This window comes from Canis lupus, chromosome X (genome assembly GCF_048164855.1).
Source record: "Canis lupus baileyi chromosome X, mCanLup2.hap1, whole genome shotgun sequence".
NCBI classification, from domain to species: Eukaryota; Metazoa; Chordata; class Mammalia; order Carnivora; family Canidae; genus Canis; species Canis lupus.
Genome location: NC_132876.1, coordinates 18870046 through 18889629, shown reverse-complemented (window position 1 = coordinate 18889629; position 19584 = coordinate 18870046). Strand labels below are relative to the sequence as shown.

Here is a 19584-nt window from a genome sequence, read left to right as displayed (position 1 = left end):
CTAAAACTTTCTCTAGTTTGACGCTAAAAGACAAGTGAACATTTTATTTTTATTCCCTTTTACATTAAATACATTGTCTTATGTACAGTGGGCCCTCAGTAAAGAAAATGTTTGTAGTGAATAGCTGAATGGAACACCCTTCCATTAATGGTAGAAATTCTTTTCAAATTGCTAGGAAATGCAGTTCTAAAATTTCTACATACATTTTAACACTTTAATCCATTAAAGTATACAACTAACTTGCAACATAGCTTTTTTACCATCATAGTAGAGATTCCTTTTATATTTAACATTTGTTTTAATTACTTGATCAGTGATTCGTTCACTTATGAATGACTTCCTTGTTGGATATGATCATTTGAGTTTCATGATAGTTTAAAAAGCTATCTTAGAACAGTGCTGTCCGATAGAAATTTTTTGTGATGAGAGAAACATTCTATATCTGTGATATTCAGTACAGATGCAACTTCCAACATGTGACTGATTAATAAGCACTTGAAATGTGGTTACTGTGAGAAACTGAGGTTTGGTTTTATTTAATTATAAGTGACTAAAATCGTAAAAAGCTACCCTTTTGCTCATGGCTGCTATACTGGACAGCCCAGATATACTTATTTTATTTTCATTTAATTTTCCAAGTTATAGTAAGTTTATTTTCTAGCTAAGTGTTCTGATTTCACCAACAATGTGAGGGAAAACTCTTTGAAACCTATGGTAAAAAAATATATAAGAGCTCATTCTAAAAATGGACTTATTAGAGTTTGAAAATGTTTACAGGCTTAGAGCACAGTCAAGATCCCAAAACTTGTTTTCATAGAATTTTAAATTCAGAAGAAATAATTACTGTTAGAATGATTATAATAAAACTATTTTTTTGTATTTGATTTTTGTTGCATTTATATGAGATGTTAAGGTTGCTGTGTTGAGCATACTACAGACCATTTCCCCTCATTTCTGGTGGGGATTTCATTCTAAGGAGAAATGTGTATTCTAAGAACCCATGAAGTAATAATGCTCATTTTAAGATTGGTCCATGTAAAGCTTTTGTTCATTTTTAAGCAGCTGACTTAGAAGAAAGTTTTAATGAACATGAACTGGAGCCTGCATCACCTAAAAGTAAAAAGAAAAGTCGCAAAGGAAGGCCACGAAAAACTAATTTTAAAGGGCTGTCGGAAGATACCAGGTCCACATCCTCCCATGGAACAGATGAAATGGAAAGTAGTTCCTATGTAAGTAGAAAAATGTGGGATGCTTACTTTTTGCAGCACCACAAATATTTCACTTAAACTGTGTTTATAGGTAAAGCTCATCATTTGAAATGTTAATTAAGCTTGAAGGAACTGATAACATATTTTTAAGTTATTTTTTTCTCTTTTACATTTGCAGAGAGATAGATCTCCACATAGAAGCAGCCCTAGTGACACCAGGCCTAAATGTGGATTTTGTCATGTAGGGGAGGAAGAAAATGAAGCAAGAGGAAAACTGCATATATTTAATGCCAAGAAGGCAGCTGCACATTATAAGTGCATGGTAAGCATGGTCCTTTTTATGTGCTTTTAAACCCAAGGTTTTTATTTTTAAGGCACTTAGCTGGTACCAAATAGGGTACTTTTCTCCCCAACATTAGTGGTGTAGAATTATGAATAGCATATCCTATAGTTCCAAATCTTTACAGACTTTAGAGTTTTAAAAATACAGCTTTTGATTTAGTAGGATTTTTTAAAGATTATTTATTTTTAACTAGAATTAAAATTTTTTTTTTGTATTTTTTTATTGGAGTTTTATTTGCCAACATATAGTGTAATACCCAGTGCTCATCCCGTCAAGTGCCCCTCTCAGTGCCCATCATCCAGTCACTCCCTCCCCTTCTCCACCCACCTCCCCTTCCACCACCCCTTGTTCGTTTCCCAGAGTTAGGAGTTTCTCATGTTCTGTCACCCTCTCTGGTTTCTCCCACTCATTTTCTCTCCTTTCCCCTTTAATCCCAAGACTATACTTTCAGGGATCATTTCTATAGTTTGTTATTTTTATTTATTTATTTGAGAGAGAGAGAGAGTGAGCACAAGCAGGGGAAGGGTGAGAGGGAGAGAGAGAAGCAGCCTCCCCACTGAGCGGGGAGTCCTACGTATGCAGGGCTTACATACTCGGGCTTGATCCCAGGACCTCGGGATTATGACCTGAGCCGAAGGTAGATGCTTAACCAATTGAGCCACTCAGGTGCCCTGATTTAGTAGGATTTAAAGTAATCCTAATTATAGTTACCATATTCCAGATAAGTGATAGTTAACTATTTCATAACTGTAAAAATTTCAGCTTTATAAACTAGTCATGGAAGATACATGTTCAGCCTCCACTATAACCTCGTGCATGTCTGTATCATTATCCTTCACACAATGTACGGCAGTTACTCGTTTATGAGCCTCTCCCTTAACAGACTCTTCATTCCTTGAAGAGAAGAACTGGGCTTTATCTTTGCATCATTAGATCCACATCTGACATATAGGAAACATAAACATTTTTTAATTGGATTGTATTGAATTCATTCTATTTATGATTAAGTTTTAAAAATGATAGATTTTTTTTTATTTGAGGTTCTTGACCAGAGATTGGTATCAGATTTGCCTGGGGAGCTTTTTCTGAAATATACATCCTTGGAATAGATCCCACATGTCTAGTTAAAAAAAAAATCCAGGGGGTCCCTGGGTGGCTCAGCGGTTAAATGCCTGCCTTTGGCCCAGGGTGTGATCCTGGAGTCCCGGGATCAAGTCCCACGTCGGGCTCCCTGCGTGGGGCCTGCTTCTCCCTCTGCCTGTGTCTCTGCCTGCCTCTCTCTCTCTCTCTCTCTCTCTGTGTCTCATGAATAAATAAATAAAATCTTAAAAGAAAAATCTGCAGGTAATTCTGATCTGCGTCTATGGTTGAAATTAGCTAGTTTAAACTTATTTTTTTAAAACTTTGTGGAAACGTAAAACAATGGAGATAACAGGGTAAGTAACACTATTGAAATCTTCATTGTTGAATGAAATATTTAATCTTGGGACACCTGGGTGGCTCAATGGTTGAGTGTCTGTCTTTGGCTCAGGGCGTGATCCCAGGGTTCCAGGATCGAGTCCCGTATTGGACTCCCTCTGAGGAGCCTGCTTCTCCCTCTGCCTATGTCTCTGCCTCGGTCTCTGTCTCTCATGAATAAATAAATAAAATCTTTAAAAAAATTAATCTTAGCTCCACACTGGCAACATTAGTTTTGTTTTATTGTCCTTTTTTTTTAAAAATTAAAGATTTATTTATTTATTTGAGGAGGGGGGGAGAAAGAGAGAACCCCTGTGCATGGACAGGCAGAGGAGGAGGGAGAGATGCAGACTTCTCTACCGAGCATGGAGCCTGACGTGGGCCTCAATCTCATGACCCAGAGATAATGACCTGAGCTGAAACCAAGAGCCGGACGCTCAAGTGACTGAGCCACCCTGCACCCCTCTTGTCCATAATTTGGGTTATATCTTAATCAGATATATGAATGTATTAAAAATACTTGAGTTGGTACTTGATTATTAAGGAAAAGTTCTCTTTCTCAGGATATTGAAGTAATAGAACATATTTGTTATTCTGTTGTTTAATCCTTTTCTCACAAGGTTTCTGAACATTAAATGTTCCTATATTTTTCTTTTCTAGTTATTTTCTTCTGGCACAGTCCAGCTCACAACAACATCAAGAGCAGAATTTGGAGATTTTGATATTAAAACTGTACTTCAGGAGATTAAGCGAGGAAAAAGAATGGTCTGTGGTTTTATATTTATGCTATGCAACGTAACTCTTCTGACTTTCTGCTTTAAATTTAGAACACATCTCAAATTTATCCAGTCATCAAAGCATTTAATATATAAAGTAGTTCATATGTTAAAGCAAGTATATATTTGACTTATTTGTAATATAATAAAGGATGCTGATGTTTCTGGAACTTATTCCTCTTTCTATGTAACTTCATTACTTAAGAGAATTACACTGAGATTATATTTCAGGATATTTGAGGGTCTTTTAATAAAATAAACGAAGATGTGAATGTGACACACCTTATTACTAAGTTTAAAATGTTATATTATTTAAGTTTGCTTAAAGAACAATTTCATAACCCTACTAGAGCATCGGGAACTTCCCCATGTTGTTATTCATTCTTTTCTTTTTTTTTTTTCAAATAAAAGGAAAAGATTTTTTTTCAGAGCCTTCTGTTTAGTTAAAGTTCACATACACAGTTATGTCTCTTAAAATGTTTATCATAGCTTTAAGTTTTCTTTATAAAATGTGCCTAAATCTCATGTTTTTAAACATACTGAATTACTAATAAATAGCTTTAAGAAATATTGGCATCTTTATTGATCACTTACTCCTTTACAGTTGATGAATATTATAAAATGTCAATGGAATGCAAAATCTTTTCTTTAAGACCGCAATTGTCTCTAGAGATGACTTGAATTTAAAAATTTTTTGTGAAAATTTTCAAACATCTCAAAATTAGAAAGACTAGTAACACACGTCTGTCCATCACCTTGACCCATCAGTTATCAAGAATTTGCGGCACTCGCTTCATCTATGCCTTTTATTCTTGTTGCTTGAAGTGTTTTAAAGCAGAGCTGAGACTTCATATCATTTCACCTCTACATATTTCAGTATGTATCTCTTAAAAGTTGGACATTTTCTTACCTAACCACTATGTCATTACATCTTATAAATTAACAATGAGTTCTCAGTGTCATTTAATACCCAGTTTGTATTTGTATTTCCCCAATTGTTTCAAAGGTATCTTTTTAAAGTTGATTTGTGTGAATCAGAATCCAAAGGAGGATCACACATTGCATTTGGTTGTTCTATATCCTTGATGTAACCTAGGGCACTCCCCCCCCTTCTTGTCTTTGTTGTTTCTGTTTTTGTTTTGTCGTATGCCATTGACTTGTTGAAGAAAATGAATTAATTGTCCTGTAGAATATCTCATATGTTTTATCTGTCTGTTTGCTTATTCATGATGCCATTTAACTTGTCCCTCTATCCGCCAGATTTTCTTTTAAAGTGGAAGTTAGATGTAAAGGCTTGATTAGATTCAGTTTCAAGATTTTTGGGGGTAAGAATACTTCACAGGTGGGACTATATCATCCATATTTTGTCACATCAGACTTGTCATAATGTCTGATCCTTGGATTCAGGTGGTGAGTCTAATCCCCCCGCCCCTCAGTTGTGAAGTTCCCCTTCAGTCTTTCATCTAGTGGTTTCAGACTTTGGTGAGCTTTATCTGAATCCATTAGAGATGACTCTTTCTTTGTGGAACTGCATTTTTGAAGGTGTGAAGATTGTTGATGTTATCTGTTCCATTTAAATCCAGTTCAGTTTTGATACTTTAATTACTCTCTTCAAAATGAAACTCCTTTAAATCAGAATGTATATTACTTAAAAAATATGTGAGAGAAAAATCTCTTCAACATACCATATCAAGCAGTGTTGTTGTGTCGTACGGCTGAAGTCCACATACGTGACTAGGATAACAATTCAGTTCTCCTGGTCAACTTATTTACCTCTGCACAGTTGAATTTTCATGTAAAGACCTACCTAGCATTTTCCCAAGTCTGCTCCAAAGGAAGTTAGTCCATCAAGGTGCTCCCACACCCCTCCAAAAATATAAGGGCATCGGGAGTTCAATAATTTGGGAACTATTTACCATGTCGTCCTTCTTGCAGAAAGGCTGTGAGAAGTTCTGCAATCAAGCAATCTAAAACTAGCATTCCTTAAACTTACATGACTATGAAACCCTTTTGTCAACAACCACCTTTTAATATCAGAACATTCTTAAGGCAAGCCTGATCTAGGCCAAGTTGTGATATCTTGAAAAGATTTCAGGCCCTTTAGCTTTCCTCTGCCCTTTTACCTACTTGGTAGCAATCCCTCTTGATGGGAGATTGCTTTCCCGGCTTCTTGTTCTTTATTCTAGTCATAATAGGAAAGGAACTGGTCCCAGGGAGGAGAAGAAGCCAACCACTAAAAGATAGATTTTTTTGTGTGTTTGGCACTTTTGAGGAGTGTCTTATTTAATGTTTAGATGTCAAATCTTTGAGGGGTACTATAGGTAAATAATGGAAATTTCAGGGAGTGACTTAATATCAGGAAGCCTGTCAAAGTATGGTTAAAATTGCAGCACAATTTAACAGGTATGCGAAACAGTAAGTTCAGCGTACTCTTTTTTTGCTGTGGAAAACTGGCCATTTTCTTTGTAAACTAGAATGTTTGGCTGAAGTCTGGTTAAAATAGAATAAATAAGGTTGCAAAACTTTGAAATAGTGCTTATGATTATTTTTTCTCTTCCCTCAAACAGAAATGTACACTTTGCAGTCAGCCCGGTGCTACTATTGGATGTGAAATAAAAGCCTGTGTTAAGACTTACCATTACCACTGTGGAGTACAAGACAAAGCTAAATACATTGAAAATATGTCACGAGGAATTTACAAGTAAGAGAACAACCACTGTCCATTTTCCTAAACTTGTCAGTAAGTACCCTCAAATGGGTGGCATGAGTTTACTTGGTCACTATTCCTAGGTGGTATTGAGCCAAGTGTAAAATACTTAGGACTCTGTATATAAAGAAACAAGTGCTACGATTGACATTTCCCTCTGGCTACACATACCTGGATTTGCCCTCATTCAGACAGTAGGTATCACACTTCCTGAGTGCCAGGTATTATGCTAAGAGCAGGAGCTGGGCATGTAAGAGCCATCAGTACAGGCACAGACTATGTCCTGATGAAGCCTATAGTCGAGTAGGATAGACAGATGAATTCAATGGCCACATGAACAAGTCTACATTTACAATCTAATTAAGTGCTAGGAAGGATACCTGACAGCACTATGAGAGCTTGTAACCCAGAAGATCTGACTTAGTCCGTACTGGGAGAGTGCTGAGGAATTGACTCAAGGAAATAGACTTTGAGCTGAGCTATGAAGGCCGAAGATCCAGGTGGGCGTTGGGACAGGGTTCTAGGCAGAAGGAACAGCATGGGCAAGACCGAAAGGCAGGACAGAAGTAAGGCTGCCAAAAGGAAGGTGAGTTAGGAGGCTGCTACTCAGGGTCCAGGTAAGGATTTGTGGTAGCTTAGAACAGGACATATTTGTGAAGATAGAAGGCCAAAGACATTCTTGGAAGAATGATGAAAGCATAAGGTTTGAAGATTTGGGATTACGTTTTACCATCTGTTTTCTGGGTCTTCTGTATCAGTGCACATCTATAATGGTTCCATTTGTTTAATTGAACGGAGAATAAGTTGGTGAGGATCCGTGGATTTCTCAACTTGCCTTTGCAAGTTGTAAAGCACTTCCTTACATTCCCAGGATGCAATAAACCAAAGAGTAAACACTCTTCCATTCTGTATACAAAGCAGTTCATATATCGGTCACCATGTATTTGGGTGACTGGATGAGGTGCTAACGCTGTATTATAGAATTTGCCAAACTTTGTTTAATAATAAAGGCAGAGATGTTTTTCAAGTGAGTTCTATCAAGCTTTTAAGGAAAAGAGAATTCTAATACTATTTAAAGAGGTTCAGGGGATCCCTGGGTTGGCTCAGCGGTTTGGTGCCTGCCTTTGGCCCAGGGCGTGGTCCTGGAGTCCTGGGATCGAGTCCTGCATCAGGCTCCTGCTTCTCCCTCTGCCTGTGTCTCTGCCTCTCTCTCTCTCTCTCTCTGTTTCTCATGAATAAATAAATAAAATATTTTAAAAAAATAAAGAGGTCCAGCACATAGCAAAAGATGAAAAACTTGGTTCATTCTCTAAAATTTTATATAATTGTGACACCAAACCTGACAAAGATCACATTTAAAACAAAAATAAGAAAACTATAGACTAGTCTTTTTTCTTTTTTTTAACAGATTTTATTTATCTGTTCATTAGAGATACAGAAAGAGGCAGTGGGAGAAGCAGGCTCCCTGCTGGGCAGAGGGAGAAGCAGGCTCCCTGCTGGGAGCCCCATGTGGGACTCTCTCCTGGAACTGCAGTGTTCCTGAGCCCAAGGCAGACACTTAACCACTGAGCCACCCAGGCGTCCCAACTATAGACCACTCTTAACTTTTATACCAAAGTCCTAAATAAAATGTTAGAAAATCAAATCCAATGCTGTCTTCTAACAATTTAAAGACCATTCAAAATTAGAAAATATATTAATGTGATCCATTGTAATTAATAGAGAAAGGAAAATCCTATCACCTTCCTGGTGGATGGTGAAAAGGCATTTGATAGCATTCAACATCCATTTCTGAATTTTAAAGTGCGGTACCAAGAGTGCCTTTGGGAAGCAGGAGTCCTAACAGAGCATTTATGATAGGACAACAGCCAAAGAGCTTTATTTAGTGTTAAAGAAAAGGGACAGTGGTTCTTAACCAGGGCTGAGCCTCAGAACCACCTGAGGGTGGATCGCACCCTCTTTAAAAATGCTCATGCCTGGGCCCCACCCTCAGATTTTGAATTCAGTGGGTTGATGCCCAAACCATGTTTTTGATGATCCCCAAGTTATTCTCATGTTCATCCATAATTGAGAACCACTGTACCAATACACTTTCATTCAGATCCAGGAACAAGACAAGGTGCCAACTATGAATGTTACGTTTCCGCGTTCTTCTGGAGGGTTAAGCCGGTGCAACAAGAAAAGGAAGAAAAATGTGTAATAAATACCATGAAGAAGCAAAATAAAATTGTCAATATTTGTTATTGATGTCATTGTCTACCAGGAAAATCCAAAGGAGCCAACTCCATTAACTAAAATTAATAGGAGCTCAGTAAGGTTGCTGAATATGAGATGAAGTTTTATTTTTTTTAGATGAAGTTTTAAAAACAATTCCAGTAATAACTAGTTAGACAATGGAAAGGAAAAACATCACCCTCCACCCCTTCCCTACACACATACACACACCAAAGTTGAACCTTTTTATTTTTTTAATTTATTTTTAGTTGAACCTTTAAAAAAAAAACTGTTTTACACAGGACCCAAATGGATAGTAAAATATATTATGTTCCTTGATGAAAAGACACAACACTGAAAGATACCCATTCTCCTCAAATTAATCTATGCATGGAACATAGTTTTAATGAAATACAAAATTCTGATGGTTTTTATCCAGAAGAGTGAATGGGATATTATTTTCTACCAGCAATGGTTAAGTTAACTTATGCACCAGAGAAGAACTGCAAGCTTAAACAAGATAGAAATTTGTTTTTCCCCTAAAAGATGTTCCTAGGACAGCAGCCCAGATGTGTTAGGCTCTTTTCTGTGTCATCAGGGACCTCTATTACCATCTCTCTGTTCTCTCATCCTTGGGGCATCCTTCCATAGGCAGTAGGAGGAAGTGGGAGCAAAGGGAAGTGGGATGCAAAGGAGCTGTTCTTCCAGCTGATAGGTTTTTAACCCACATTCCTGGAAGTTCCACACATACTTCTGCTCAGCATCTCATTAGCAAGAATTTAGTCACCCATCCAAGCGGGGCTGGGAAATCCACCCCTGGTGGGCACGTTGCTACCCAAATCTGGTTCAGTGCTACGAAGGGAAGAAGGGAAAAATAGGTACTAGGGCAGTCAACTAGTCTTTATCACGTGCAGCCAAGAACAATTTTAATGAGATCAAGAGGAGAGATCCCCTATAGATATTGAAACCAGTCACCTAGTAATTCAAACTGGTACTGGCACAGTAACAGATCATAGGAAATATCTTTGTTGGGTAATTTCGGTGGTACTAGATCTGTGGAGACAGGAGGGATTATTCAATACCTGATCCTTATACAGTTGGCTTTCCATTTAGAAAACAATTTGAATCCTTGCCTCAGACCCCAGAATACATTCTCGATGGGTTAAAAAAATCTAATCCTAAGTAAAACAAAATGTATGAGAAATTTTCTAGGATCTGTTGAGTACAGATGACCTTTCTAAGCATGATAGGAAACTCAGAATTTTTGACTACAGTAAAGGCTAAAGAGGACTCCAAATCCTTAAGAAAAACAGCCCAGTTTAGAAAAAAAAATGGCCAAAGACATGAAAGCAATTTATAGGAGAACTAGCCATGTGTTATAAGCATGTGAAAAGCCATTCATCCTTATTAGTAATGAAGGAAATGCAAATTAAAACAAGATCGTGCGTATCTGATGGGCACAGGTTAGTAGGATTCACATATCAGCTAGGTTCTGGAGACCTGGGCATTCGCATTTGATACTGAGACTGTAACTTGGTACAATTTAGGAGAGCAATTTAGCAATGGAGACCACAATCTTTAACAAGATAATGTGTATATTTTGCTAGTAGTCTGCTTTGTAGGGATTTCTGCCACGGAAGTGAACAGAAAACAGCACAAAGATGTATGTGCAAAAAGTTCCACTGTACCGTTAATGATAGCTGCGGGACCCTCTGGGGCATTTTTTTTACTCCCCTGTACTTCAGATTGATGAGATTAGCACAGATGGCATCAGTCTACTCAGGGATACAGACAGGAACCGCAGCTGGCCAGCAAGGCAACATCTGATACTCCAAGGGAGTCCCTGCAGTGGTCAGTATTAGCAGTACAGCTCAGGCCCAGTAAGCTTGGATTCACAGTGGGTGAATCCTTGCCTTAGATGCCTCCTACCCCATCGGAGCCAGCACCTATCACAGTATAATTACATAGGCATAGGTCATTTTCAGGTTATACTGCACAGGACCAGAGATAGGGCTCATCAGAATATAATTCTCCCAATCTAGCTACAGTCTACAAACAGGGGTTGAGGGGTAGCAGCTTAGTAAAGAAGTAGATTCACCATGCCACTTTTTACTCGGTTGCCAGGAGAATAACTAGAATTAACTAAAGATGAAATGGGAAAAGAATTTTATTAGCCTTTTACCCACAATAGCATAAATTGAGCCCAAAACAGAATGTCTATCAAGAGACTTTTAAGTTTTAGTAGCTGTGTTTAGTGGAATACTATGCAGCAATTAAAGATCGAAGTAGATAATATGTGGAGAGTCACAGAGGTATTTCTATGATTAAGGTGAAAACAAGTTGTATGATCTATTTTGGCTTATAAACATCACATGTGCACATACGTGTATAAGATATGTGTCTATACATAAATTTTTGAGGTAACAGTTACCTCATTGCATGGGGAAGGAAGAGAAGCAATTCTGTATTTACATAGTTCAGTGGTTGAATATTTTTGTAAGCAATACATTATTTAAAGCAGCATTAATACTTAAACTAACAGGCCCATGTTAAACATCTAAAATCAGATCTGTGGAAAATTACTATATCTAAATTTCAGCTCTATCTAGATATTGTAATAGTTATCCATTTTCACTTAGGGAAAAAAAGGAAAATAGAGATAAGGGGTGGAAGGTTTGATGTGAACTTTAATTTTACCAGCAAACAGAATTTTAAATCTTTCAGAATATTTTCTAGACATTTAAGTGTTTCTGTGTATGCACGTATTCATAAAAAGATTTTCTTATATACACCTTTTATAATCTGTTTTCTACTTGCTATATCTGAAACATATTTTTCTGTGACATTAAACAGTTTAACATCACCATTTTAATGGTTGCATAGTATTCCATTGTATGGGTCTATCAGTTTAAACAGTTCCTTTTTTTTAAAGATTTTTTTTATTGATTTATTCATGATAGACATAGAGAGAGAGAGAGAGGCAAAAACACAGGCACAGGGAGAAGCAGGTTCCATACCGGGAACCCGACACGGGACTTGATCCCGGGACTCCAGGATCACGCCCTGGGCCAAAGGCAGGTGCTAAACCACTGAGCCACCCAGGGATCCCCAACAGTTCCTTTTTAAATTTTTATTTATTTATTTTTATTTTTTAAAGGTTTTATTTATTCATGAGACAGAGAGAGAGAGAGGCAGAGACACAGGCAGAGGGAGAAGCAGGCCCCACGTAGGGAGCCCGATGTGAGACTCGATCCCGGAACCCCAGGATCATGCCCTTGGACCAAAGGCAAGCGCTTAAACCACTGAGCCACCCAGGCGTCCCTATTTATTTTTAAAGATTTTACTTATTTATAAGAGACACACAGAGAGAGGCAGAGACATAGGCAGAGAGAGAAGCAGGCTCCATGTGGGGAGCCTGATGTGGGACTCGATCCTGGGACTCCAGGATCACGCCCTGAGCCAAAAGCAGCTGCTCACCTGCTAAGCCACCCAGATGTCCCAATTTTTATTTTTATTTTTTTAAGATTTATTTATTCATGAGAGATACAGACAGAGAGAGGCAGAGACAGGCAGAAGGAGAAGCAGGCTCCCGGAACCCTGGGATCACGCTCTGAGCCGAAGGCAGATAGATGCTCAACCAGTGAGCCACCCAGGCATCCCTAATCATTTCCTTTTTTAGACATTCAGATGGTTTTTACTCTTGAGCTCTTAGAAAACCATGTTGCAGTGACCATCTCTAAAGAAAATATTTACACTGGGATCCACAGTGATTTGAATTACTCTTTATTTTTTCACATTAGAATTTGTTTCTAAAATCTGCTTACGGGCAGCCCAGGTGGCTCGGCAGTTTAGCGCCGTCTTCAGCCCAGGGCCTGATCCTAGGGACCCAGAATCAAGTCCTACGTCAGGCTGTCTGCGTGGAGCCTGCTTCTCCCTCTGCCTGTGTCTCTATGCCTCTGTGTGTGTGTGTTTCTCATGAATAAATAAATAAAATCTTAAAAAAATAATAAAATCTGCTTATGGTGCAGATTCCAGATTTTTTCTTAGAGATTATTGAGTTCAAATGAGAGTCCATATGCAAGTAGTTTGGGAATAGAAGAATGCACAAATAGGAGGAAATGCAAGGAGAAATACTTCTGAATGAAGTGGCTTCCCTCCCCTACATGTGGCTTTCCTTTACTGGCTCTAGAATTCTGGGTCCTGGATATATTCATTAAATTATTTTTTTAATCTATTCATTAGATTAAGTGTATTTGTTCATTAAAAAGACGAGGGAAGATTTCATGGTGATTCTGCTTACCCTGTTTTATTGTCTCTGACTAAACTTTAAAAAATATGTTTCTAAAAAAAGTCAATCACCCACCATAAAAAATTAAATTCTGTGATAGAGATCTTATTTGGTTGACACCTGTGGTCTTGGTGTCTAGATTGGTGAAAAGCCATATAATGGGTCTATGCTAGTGAGAAATAATCCCATCCATTTTAACAACAAAGGGCTCATCCTTTTAGAAAAACCTCTTATGAAAAATCTCAAAAATATACAAAAATAGGATAGCGTAGCAACGCCCCATCTCAGCAGCTCCCAAGTTATTGCCACACTTGCTTTCATCTACTGTTTTTCTTTCAGAGATCTGCTAAAGCAGAACCCCACACCTCTTGCCATTGTATCCCCACATACTTCAGTATCACTATGCCATTATCACACTTTGTAAAATTAACAGTAAGTTTTTAGTGTCATCTCCCAAGTCCATGTTCACAATTCCCCAGTTGTGTTGGAAATGTCTTTTCAGACCTGCTTTGTTTCAAATCTCAATACATACAAGGTCCCTACATTGCTTTTAATGGATATGTTTCCTCGTCTCTCAATATAAAGCAATCCCCACTACACCCCATCTTTCCCCTCTACTTGCAGAACCTGGTAAGTCGTCCTGTGAAAGTCCCATGTTCTAGATTTATCCTTTTGCTTTTCCAGGATGCCATTTACCTTCTCTACCCCATAATTTATAGGTTGGCTCAAAGGCTTGATTAGATGCAGGTTATATTTTGGAGGGAGACACTTTATAGGTGCACTATGTAGGAATTCACTCTTAATATTTGAACTCAGGTTTTTTTTTTTTTTTTTTTTTTTTAAGTAATCCCCAATATGCTGCATTTGAAGAGAACAACATCTCCATAGTTCTTTGGAAATAATTGAAAGTGTTTTAAGAATAAAAAAATAAGCAAAGCTAGGTTTGGAAGTCAGTAGCTATTGTGGCTCCCCACCCCACCCCACCTGTCCCTGCCTTTTATTCTACTCACATGTTAGAAACCCTTCCTGTTAAACCTAGTTGTAGATCATTTGTGTCAGAATTCGTATATGAGTGTCTACTGATGACCACAAGAGGGCATCCACTGAACATTTTTAAAGCCTTCCATCTTGTCATCTGTGTACAATTGACGTAAAACTGAGCTGAGATCAGCTCACCCATTTTTTAGGGTGGAGTGCTTAACTATAAAACACATAATGGTATGTATATGTTCATTGGCCTACCTAAACCTTTGTCTTAGATAACTCATATTGCTATTTTTATTAAAAATGGATGGATGTCAAGATATATATACCCACATAAAAGGTTCTCAAAACAGCCCGATGCCCAAGTATGAGACCAGTGGCTATTTGCTAATTTTAAAAGGGAAAACCTGCCTTTACAATGGAGAAGTCTGGCTATCACTGCCACCTTAACCAAATGATCAGATAGCATCACTATTAGTAGGGTATTCTGAAATCAACATCCCTCCTGAATGTGCAGGGTCACCTATCAAATATACTGCACTAACTAGGAAAGTTGAACTTAGGGCTAATCAAGCCCTTAGACCTTATTTCCAGTTTCTAGGAAATATTGGATAAGAGAGAACCAAATAAAATAGTACCACAATTTGTCAAATCCAGAATGGCATTTTGAAAAGATAGCTAGTCTGACTTTTCCCAAAAAGTCAGCTCATGGGAGAAAAAGAAGTTGGAGGAGCCAGGCTAGATCAAGAGAGACCTAGCCAAATGCAGGGCGGGGAAAACTGTGAGGGGGCCCAGGAAGGGCCAGGACACCATTGAGGAAAAGACATTTTGAGGAGTTTGAATAAAAATTTCTCGTGAAATTTGAGCAGAGAGCAGCAGTATATAGTTTATACTATTTCCTAAAATGCTTTTGAATTCTGTATCTGAAACCTAGAATTTGATCATTTTGTCTATCTACCTGCAAGTTTATATTTTCAAGGTGGCTGGAAGCTTCATTTTTAATCTCAATGGGCAAAATGAGGCATTGCCTCATCTTTGGGCATATGTACAACTTTTATCTTAAACCATAGGTTTTCTTTCAGATGAACTTCTATGATCTCATTAATAGAGTGCTTTCCTATCATTTACTTGGAAATGGACCTGTAACTAAATGTAGTGTTTTTTAAAAGCATAGATGAGGAAACTCTTATTTTAAATGGGCACCAAGCTCATCTACTAATGGCATACATATTGTATTTATTTATTCTACTCACATATTAGAAACTTGTGACAAACATGTGACAAAACATTTTGAGACTTTTATCTTTCGTCATTGTAGACTATATTGTAAAAATCATAGTGGAAATGATGAGAGAGATGAAGAAGACGAGGAACGAGAGAGTAAAAGCCGGGGAAAAGTAGAAATTGACCAGCAACAACTAACTCAGCAACAACTTAATGGAAACTAGGTATGAAAGTTACTTCTATCGGATCTGTTGTCAGGATACAAAACTCGCTGATAAATACATGTTGGAGAAATGGTATATGCAGTATGATTTTTTAATGCTATTATGTTTAGTTAAGCATGTTACTAGAATGCTAAAGGATTGTGTAGGCTTGCATAGTTTTTTTAACTAGCTGATTTTGTAACAGTAAAAACAAGCTATCCACTTTATCAATAAGTGTAGTTGTAATGTCGAACCAATAAGATGTTCTCGCTCCTCAATAACATTATATTTATTGTGTTCCCCTCAAGCATCATATTTTACAATTTTTTATCATCTTTTAAACAGGTTCATGGGACAGAGTTAGAAAACTGGGAATGAATAAGACATCCATAACTACTATTCTTTTTTCACTGTTTTCTAAAATCAAAAAGGGTTTGTAACTTTTTACTGCCCAGCTCTTAGATCCTTCATTGAACTGCCTAAAAACGTCTTGTTTGTTTTATGAGCCTTCACTAGATGGCAGAATTTGACATGTTGATATTACGTAGCTGTAGTTTGCAGTTTCTGGGAAGCAATTGAAACACTATTAACCCTGTGTATAGTGTCAACAGTTAAAGCAGACATTGAAATGAAGTAAGCTATATTTCTGGACTGAACAAAGTTCTACTGTTTAGAGTGTCTGAGTTTGTTTAGTGGATTCATACTCAAGGGAAGGCATAAGCGAATTTCACTTTACAGTGCAAACACACCTCTGGTGGCAACACATGGGAATATGTGATTTTTTTTCACACTCCAGTAACGGAGGCTAGAAATGAAGAGAACCTTCTTTTTCTCTTGGCTTTGACAGCACATGCTAAAAATCTCTTCCAAGAAGTGTGCTAAAGCTTTTCATTTCGTTCCTGTTAAACTTGCTCTCACTGACCAGCATGCAGTCGGGCGACTGGTGATTTTAAGTTGTGAGCTCCAGTGCTTATGCCAAAATTCTCTTGACAGTAAACCTCTTCTCTTATCATGCCCTACAAAGAGCTTCCAGCAAAATGATTGGATCCTTGTAAGTTTAAACTAACATTTGGCAACAGCAAATTAAACCTCTTTAAGATGTAATGGGTTACTACTCATTAAGGACTTCAGCCACCATGTCTGAAACTGGTTCCTCTCAAGTGCCGTGTTGTGTGGAACACTTCATATATTGGCCCAAAGTATGTAAGAAGGTCTCATGCGCTGTAGGAGTAAAAAACAGTCTGCAGAAAACAGTATTTATTTTTCATTTTGTGACCACTATTTTTTTAAAAAATTATTTAATATTTTTAATGTTTTCATGCATTGCTTTGCTTATCTATTAAATAGGCTCTCGTGCCCTACTTTTTTCTGGTAGGGCTTGGTGGTGTTTTCTTGATCATTGGAGTTGTTTTTTGAAGCCTAAGAACCCAGCTGTTTAGAAAGGATTTTCACACTGGCATTTCTAGCTAGGGATATTTTCTTCCACTTACCTGCTGAAGCACATTTATATATTTCTTTATGGCAAAACCAAAAAACTTTAGTTGTGGTCTGCCTAATATTACCATAGCACCTCAATACCAAGGGTAGGGATTCTGATTTCTGAATTCTTTGTTAACCTACCACATTAAAGCAAATTAGCAAATAAGAAATAATATGTTAACTTGACTGTACATCAAGATATTCTGCAGCTTATGGAGAAGCATTTTTAAAATGTAACAGGTGGAAAATTACACTGTGCTTAATGACTGATTTTTTTTAACTGCTAGTCCCTTAAGGTCACATTTGTCAAGTGTGTATTCACACATTCACTTAAATCAAGGGACTCAATGATTGCTTTATTTTAACCATCTTTTATTATTTTTAGAAGGAAACTAGCTTTAGTGGGGTTGCCCTATACGTTTTTCTCTTTTTGCTCTAAATATGCCATTGGTTTTTTTTTTTGTGTGTGTGTGTATGTGATGAATTTTCAAAATTCACCATGACTTGAAGTGCAACGACAGATCTAGATGTTTGTTTACCAAGCTATGTGACTTTTCCCAAAGGATCTGTACTTTATTTCCTTACGACAGCTTGAAACCTGTTATTTTAAAATCTTTGAATCACTGTGTCTTGATCATTTTTACATTGTGTGCCATAGACTTACCCATGGAACAATAGAGCACCTTCATTTTTGGACAACTACTGTAATGATGTTTTTAGGAAAAATGGAAGGTGCCAGGGTAATAGTGGCCAGCCAATGATCATATCATGGACTTCAAATACTATACCTGTCAGTCGATGGATTTGTCATGTAATCAAGTGTATAACTTTGTATGGGTGTCTTCAACCCTTTTTCTGCCACTAGCAACCAGAATAGCACTTTACCTTTTGGTTGGCTAGAATAAGTGGCTGGCTACCTATTTTTTCTCACTGTGGTGTGATGGGCTAAACAGTCTTTCATCAAAAGTTGAAATGTAAACTGAAGTCACATAAAATATCACCTTTGGTTGTAAACCTCTCATACTTTGATTCTCCATCCATGTTTTCGTCACATGCTGAGTAAAAAGTGCCTTACAATGTAAAAATTGTACAGTACTTATGTTCCCAAGTAGCATCATCATCTTCTGGGTAGTAATGACATTGTGGTATGAATATTTAGAAAAATGGACCTCAGCAGTGTATTTACTGTTCATCTCTTAAGTCCTTAACTGTAGTTTTAATAAGCATGACATTATTTGCTAAGTATATAACATGTACATCATTTCAAAAAATACTGCCATGACTGTCTTTGACGCATATTTTAGCTTGAAATTTTGAAGCGTCTTTTCTTTCTTTCCTCCCCCCCCCTTTTTTTGTTTTGTTTTCGTTACTGATATTCAACAGTGTAATCTTTGCAAGCGTATATTGAAGATTATTCTGGAGCATTTATTGCCTTACCAGAACTGTTTGTAAGAAATGTTCTTTAGAGTAGAAAGATAGACTTGAGTTTCTATACTTTAATAAGAACTCTTTGTTCCTTGGGGGAGGGGGGTGGGGGTGTGAATTTTACTTTCATCTCAATTTATTAAAAACCCACAACGGAAATACATTTTATTTCAAAGATCAGCAATTTTAGAATTTCAGATAGTACTTGCTCAGGAGTACATGCTACTCAAGATATTAAGAGAATAACAAGCTATGTAGATCTACTGTTGAATCAGAATCTATGTACTTGAACAAATGTGTGAATCTTAAATATCTCAAAGAAAACGAAAAGTGTTCTAGAATGTTGTTGCTTTTTTGAAAAGCACTAAAGGTTAGACCAAGGTATACAGTTTTGTTCTAACAGACATTTAGGTTAATTGTAAAGATAAGGAATGCATTATGGGTCAAAATCAAACATTCCTCTCATGTTATGTATATTTTGTTCCTGTTATATTGGCTTTATTTTCAAAATTGTAGTTTGTAGTATTAGTTTCCTTTTATTGATATTCTTGCATATACTATTCATTCAATAAATGAGTTACGACTTTCATGTTTGTATGTATGTCTTTTTTGTGAAAGGGTGTAATGAAGCTTATCTGTAGCGGTAGTAAGATTGTGTTCCCTTTAGTCTTGCTTCATTTCAAATGAAATGCCTAGTTTGTTTAGTAACTTGTCATTAAACAAGTATGAGAGAGAACAAAGAGTGAGTTTGAGTCCAGTTCAAGGTCTCACAACATAAAGGTTGCATCATGGAGAGAACTAGCAATCTTTCAAGTACAGCAGAACTGCGTTACACCTTGGTTCTTTTATCATTACATGATTCAGCTACCTTTGGCTTAAGTTGGGTCCTCTGGAACCTAGCCAGAAGGTGACTGAAAATAAACCAAAACTCCTACTATGGTTTATCTGGTTGGTAATAAGGGTGAGGATTAATATTCTTGTGAAGGGATTCCACCTTATAGATCTAAATGTCCTCCCTTTGTCATGGACAGCTTACTTCTAGTACACTGCTCATAGATTGAGGTAGTCGTATCCAGGGCAGAAATCAGAATACTTGATTAGTGGAATGTGCTCATTCCATACACACAAGTCCTCACCTCATTCTACTCGAGAAGAAAAAAAATATGTAATAGGTTCTCATTAATGTTGGAACTATGGGATGGTGTGCCTCACCGCAAATGTTACCTAGTTGTGCTGGGCACGCATGCACCTGTGTGTGACTGTGTGTGTTTAAAG

At 37.3% G+C, this 19584-nt stretch overlaps 1 protein-coding gene, 1 long non-coding RNA gene and 1 pseudogene across 5 annotated transcripts in view; 2 read left to right on the top strand and 1 right to left on the bottom strand.

The window, feature by feature from the left end:
• Nucleotides 1-18898, top strand: part of PHF6 (PHD finger protein 6) — a 51082-nt gene extending 32184 nt beyond the window's left edge. The window contains exons 6-11 of one of the 4 annotated variants that reach the window (XM_072817321.1): nucleotides 1063-1229; nucleotides 1387-1530; nucleotides 3670-3774; nucleotides 6353-6486; nucleotides 15297-15426; nucleotides 15751-18898. In XM_072817321.1, the coding sequence (XP_072673422.1) occupies nucleotides 1063-1229; nucleotides 1387-1530; nucleotides 3670-3774; nucleotides 6353-6486; nucleotides 15297-15426 (680 nt within the window). In that variant the 3' untranslated portion in view covers nucleotides 15751-18898. Of the gene's footprint in view, nucleotides 1-1059; nucleotides 1230-1386; nucleotides 1531-3669; nucleotides 3775-6352; nucleotides 6487-15296 lie in introns of all 4 variants that reach the window. The other 3 variants (XM_072817320.1, XM_072817322.1, XM_072817323.1) reach the window with 3 other exon arrangements.
• The window catches only part of LOC140628206 (uncharacterized), a 129534-nt gene that overhangs the window by 92388 nt on the left and 17562 nt on the right, over nucleotides 1-19584 (bottom strand). The window lies entirely within an intron of this gene.
• On the top strand, nucleotides 1987-2113 carry LOC140628960 (small nucleolar RNA U3; annotated as a pseudogene).